The sequence below is a fragment of the Parasteatoda tepidariorum genome, chromosome 6 (assembly GCF_043381705.1).
Source record: "Parasteatoda tepidariorum isolate YZ-2023 chromosome 6, CAS_Ptep_4.0, whole genome shotgun sequence".
Taxonomy (NCBI): Eukaryota; Metazoa; Arthropoda; class Arachnida; order Araneae; family Theridiidae; genus Parasteatoda; species Parasteatoda tepidariorum.
The window spans coordinates 3,249,381-3,255,393 of NC_092209.1; the positions used below are offsets into that span (position 1 = coordinate 3,249,381).

The 6,013-nt window shown below is 31.7% G+C and overlaps 1 protein-coding gene across 1 annotated transcript in view; it reads left to right on the top strand.

The window, feature by feature from the left end:
* LOC107453912 (uncharacterized) overlaps positions 1-6,013 on the top strand; it is an 81,551-nt gene that overhangs the window by 57,489 nt on the left and 18,049 nt on the right. The window contains exons 23-24 of the mRNA XM_071181580.1: positions 1,953-2,093; positions 5,738-5,932. Coding sequence (XP_071037681.1) covers positions 1,953-2,093; positions 5,738-5,932 — 336 coding nt within the window. The remainder of the gene's footprint in view (positions 1-1,952; positions 2,094-5,737; positions 5,933-6,013) is intronic.

A 6,013-nucleotide genomic window follows, 5' to 3' on the forward strand; every position in this document is an offset into this window, starting at 1 on the left:
TGGTAAACAAGAAAAAAAACAATAAGTTTCATTTATTGCGCATAAGCTGCAAGTAAACAGAACTCATTAGATAAGTTCAAAATTAAGATAAAACAAAGAAAAATTATAGACATATGAAAAAAGGAGGGAAATAATAAGTAAAAAAGATAACAAACAACAATTTTTTTTTAAAAAAAAGAACAAAAAAAAGGATGAAATTTTATTTAAAAAACCGGAAGAAAAAGATATAATCTTTTCATCAGCCCACACGATTATATCCGCAAAACAGAGTGCTTTCTGATATTGTATCAATAAAGCCAAAGCAAAATGCATTAATACAATAGTGTGAGGATAGTGTTTTAAAAACTGTTGATTGTTATTTTTTTACTTATTATTTCCCCCCCTTTTTTTCATATGTCTATAATTTTTCTTTGTTTATCTTCATTTTGAACTTATCTGAGTTAACATTTCATCAATTCTGGCATTTTACACCCAGATTTGTTGGGCCACTCTTTCAGGGGCACCATTTAGGTTCATTGAGGAACATTGAGGAAGATAGTACAGAAAATAAAAGAACATCCATACCTTATCCGGGATTCGAGCCCAGAGCCTTTTCGATGTAAAGCCAGTTCCCTAACCCCTACACAGTTCGGTCGGCATATGTTGCACAATGGAAAGTGAATTTAAAAATTTTATTTCCCTCTTAAACAGATCTCTCACTTCATCAGAATATCCTCTTTGTTTCAGCTGTTTATAGAATACATTGCGCGATAAAAAAATTGAAGAAAAACAACGTTGCATATTGAATTGCTTTTAATTGAATAATATTGAGTTTCACTTACTTTGCGTCACCCCAAAAGTTTTTACCGTTCTAATCGTATATCGGCTCTATGACTCACTAACAGGAAAGAACTATTATACGTAGTATTAAACAATACTAATCACTTAAATTCGTTTTATTGTTGCATACATAAAATTCAAAGCAATATTCTACAAATTGTGTCGAAGTGTAATAAATTTTATCCTACTTTTAAAAAAAATTCTTGCTCGTCTAAAAACTGTGCTTAAAATAAATGCGACAATGAATTCTTAATGTAATTTGAGGGATATGCCAATAACTATGCTAATTAGTTAATGAAGGTGATAAGGATTTTAATTCACAAAATCATACAAAAAAATACTTTCTCTGAATAAAATTAGAAAAATTTTCAATAGGTTTGAACTTTTCAACCCTTTTAAAAAAATCTCGAAAACTATCAAAATAAGGTTAAATTGAACAGAGCACCAGAATAATACTCTCTAAACCGAAAACAAATTACTCAACTTTTATACTTTCTTTTCCTTACTTTTATTAAATTTTTAGGTGAAATGCAAGTACGGAACAAAATGATATCACTACTTCTATACTAACGCTATGCTAAAAAATTTCCCTCAGCAGCAAATGCTCTGGAAGATTACAAGTATAATTATAATTTTCGAATTTGAAAGTTCATACTGAAAGCTTTTAGAAATGTTGTCCTTTTTAAAAATGTATAGTTTGCATCGACCAAAATGAGCGCAGGAAGTTAAAAGCTTATTTCCCTCTTTAATACCATTTGAATTCTAAAAAATTTCTTCCAAAAATATCGCAAATTTGTGGAATGATTTGGAAATGACTGTTATTAAAGCTAGAAAGCAGTTATTAAATGCATACGGTTCCAAGTTTTGCACAGCTAAAAAGGACACAATTTCTAAAAGCTTCAAAGCGTGATCTTTTAAATTCTATCAACAGTTGTTCCATTAAAAATCTACCAAAGCAATTGATGCTATAAGAAATATTTTTAATATGCTTGCGTGTAAAGGAATTATTGGTGTTAACAATCTAAAATCCTCATATTATACAATACATTGCTCATTTTTGTTGCACCTAACTTGCTTTAGACCGTATTGACGATATAGATATATATATATATAATTGAGTGTGGTATTAATAGGTGATTTGACCGAGGAAGAGGAAGTGCTCGATTGGCTGACCAGTCCGGATAACATGGAGAGTAGTGATGCTATTGAGAAGGTAAATAAAAGAATGCTGGAACGAGTTCTTCAGAGATGCGATTACTTGGCTGTTTTTTTCTGTAAGAATAATCATCCTTTCTTCTCTTGTTTTTTCCTTCTTCTTTTTCTAAGGATGTTTTTCGAAGCTATTTTGGAATGTGAAATAAAACAAATCCTCAATTTAAGTGCCTTACACTTGAAGCAAAGCTGTAGTTTATAACTATCCGTGCAACCTTTGAAGTAAATAAGTAGCTGAGCTTTAGAATAGAGAAGTTGCTGAAATATTTCTAGAAAATCGTTAAACGTTTTTGAAAAGCTAAAATTTAAAGAAATTTTTCAATCTAGATGAAAACAATCAAAATCACTGAATAGTTTTCAGTTTTTCAAATCAAAACAGTTTCAAAAAAACAAAATCAAAACAGTTTTCGAACTATCATACTATTTCTTTCAAAAAGTTCTTTTTCGCTACAAGTGACCTTTAAAAATACCCTTAAACTTTGCATTTAGTTATTCCAACCCCTATAGAAGACCCGAAGCAATAATATGTCAAATAGGAATTATTCAAATTTAGGGAGAAAATTAAAACATACAAGATAAATTTATATCAAATCATATTGAAAACTTCCTGTTGCTAAATATTTTATAGCTTTCTTTTCTTAAATGCAATCTGAAAAAGATGAGTCTTTTTCATTCAATGCACTGTACGTCCTTTAAGTATGGAAACGGCAAAATATTTCTAGAAATGCTCATCGAATTAAAAACCTAAAAATACACACGTGAAATATTTTCTAAGAATGACTTAGAGCTTCCGTGGCTCAGGGGGTAGAGCGTTCTTCCTCCAATGAGGTTAACCAGGTTAGAATCCTAGCGATGGCTGACCGATACGAATTCGGTACCCAGCTAGTACCGGCCACAGTGGTGACGTAAAATATCCTCAGTGGTAGACGGATCACGGGTTAGAGTTCCCTTGTAGTCAGACTAACCGTGGGAGGTTCCCCCCCCCCGTCATCGAAACACAAATGCATGTTAGTTCTCTCAAAAAGTCCTCCACGAAGGAAAATTTCTCCCAATACTTGATCTAGGAATTCCCTTTTCTTCTGGATTGGGTTCAAAATTACAAGGCTACGATGTTGAATATTAGTAGTCGTAAACCCAAAATTGGGTTGGCTGTTCAACGACGGCTGTAAAATAATATAAAAATTATTTAAATAAAATAAAAAAAAGCTTTAAACTGCCCGGGCTAGGGTAAAGGGGAATTCAAAATCTCAAATTATAACCACCATCTCTATTGGAGATTTAGATTTTCCAGGAAAAAGAACTAGAATGTCACTAAAACCAACCCTATCCGGTTGGAGTCTCCGTAGTTTAAAGGGATAGAGAAGGGTGTCAAGTTTAATGTCAGCAAACAGGTGCAAATAGAGAAAAAAGTTTTTTTTCTTCCTGTAAATACCATACACGGCTATTTTTAGTTTTTCGATCGAACATCCATTTCTCAAGAACACTCTATTTGTATCATTCGATTACATCATCAGCTATGAACTAAATTACGAAAACCTTTATGTCAAATCGAAAATATTAAATATGCTTATCTAAAAAATTGACGTTGCTGGGGAACGTTTTCATAGGAGTGCATTTTTGAAAAACTTTCCAAGCGTGTTCCCTTCCGATGCTTGTTCCTCGACCTATTTTCCGTTTCCTAACTTTTCGGAGACCCTGTATATAGTTCTTAATAAATAACGAAGTTCAAACAATAGCATGTAATTAAACATGAAAAACATGACATGACATTAAAAGGATGGAATTACATGGTTAATGTGCTGCTTATTTCTGCAGACTTAGGTAATGTCCATATTCGGTGGCAAAAATTGACCATCTTGGCCATACTAATCGACGTAATTGACGAAATAAATGAATAACGATTCTTCAACGAATTTTTAAGTTAATTGTTAATCTTCAGGTGAGAAATTTCGAAATACTAGAGTTCCATTGACAAGTAACCGACATTTTTATTTTATATGACAATTTAAAAATGCTAGCTGCCTTTGCCAACCCGTTTGGTCTCCTCTCAAAATTAATCTTATGCAACACCTAAACTTTAATGGTAACTAAACTAAATGAGCAGCACTACTACATTTAAATCTTTTCCAATCCTAACACCTTAATTAGTTTTTAATAATATATTTATCAAATTTTTACACTGTCAAGCTATTGCTCACACTATGATTTCAATTTTGACTATTTTCAAAAGATATAGTGTCTCTCTCTCCGTGATAGTGTCTCTATGCATTGAATTTTAGTAATAATTAAAAATATGTTCGGCAGCTGTGATATCACACAAACCATTTCAGCATAGTTACTATTATTTCCATCTCTGCCTCGTGATAAAGAAAGAAACCTCATCTCAATATTTCATTGCGTGCTGTACTACTTCCTCAAACATATCCCAAGCCATAATAACTTCGTATAAAATAGGTTGCTCTAGAAAAGACAAGCTTCATCAGCAATAAGTAGCGTGATAGAATGTGGCCCCATAGCACTGTTTATGTTAAAAAGTTTCTATAGCCATTTTAGAAAGAATCAAAAATAAATCTAAATAATTACTTCGCAACTAAATATTTTATTTCTATAAAAATACAAAATTCTTCTAATTAAATATTTTACGCATACTCAACTCTACTTAAATTGTTACTTAAGACAACCTAACAAAATGAGTAGTGAATATATATATTCAATCCTATGGTTCGCAAAATCTTTGTTCAGCCTTAGACTTTGTCATCTTCTTCCTCCGAAGCTTTCGTAGGCACAAGCATGGAAACACACATCTAGGGTAAGGCAGGTAGCCTTTCCCTTGATATGATACTTCTTTCAATTGAGAGGAGCCTCCCTTATATACGATACAAAAAGTTGATACTAATGGACTAAATCATTATCATTTGCTAGAGTAGGAATCTTTAGTATAATAATCTTCATACCAGATTACGTGTAATAATCTTTAGTAAACGCAAATAATTTTTATAACCGTGTTGACCCATAAATAAGGATAGTTTGAATATAAAAGAACATTAGAGTGTTGATATACTTAAATAGATTTATCTACATAGACGCCATGAGTTTATAAATAACAACACGCCAATATGATAAGTACTTTTTCTTTACGAGTAAAGTATACCTCAGATTTTCAGCTACAAAACAGAACTAATTTCGACTCAAATTACTCAGTCTTACCCTACATTCGCCTATATATTTTTTTAGATTCCTTCTATAAAATAAGGTAAAAAGAAATAATGACATATGGAGAACAAATTTATATTAAGTGAAAAAAATAATAAAAACTTTTATACTCCAATTGCTACGAAGATCAAAACAAAATAAATAAATAAAAGCTAAAATGGGTTTCAAATTATCTAAACCAACGCTATTTGAGAATAAAGTTTGGAGGCGGTTAATAGCGAAAAAAGCGAATGCAGTCTAGTCCCAATAAACTGGTTTCTGATGTTTTTAATCATATCTTTGCTTTTTTTTTACCCCTACTGTGACGAGTCAAAGTTAATTGGAACATATGGTAATTTTCACCTAAATGCTAAATTGCTATTTAATTTGTTTTTACTCCTTATTTTTTAAGGAAGTGTTCTAAAAAATGTGTATTAAGGGCAGTCGCTTAGAAAAACCCTGTATGAGTGAATATTCTTTTAAGTCTGATTTATAAATAACTATATGTTTGCAGATCGCAAAACGCATTGTCGCAAATGTGCAAAAGCTTTGGAGGAGCTGGAGCACATTGATGATGATGCGGAAGCTGAAGGAATTCATTTCGTGAAGATGGAAGATGAAATTTTTGCTCGAACATTGGGTGTTTATAACATGCCTTCTCTCATATTCTTCAGGTTCGGCAACACAAAAGATCCAGTCATCTATGCAGGTATTCTTTTTTTTTCTTCTACTATGAAATAGGTGGCTTATTTTGTGGATATACCTCGTATGTATATTATATATATATATA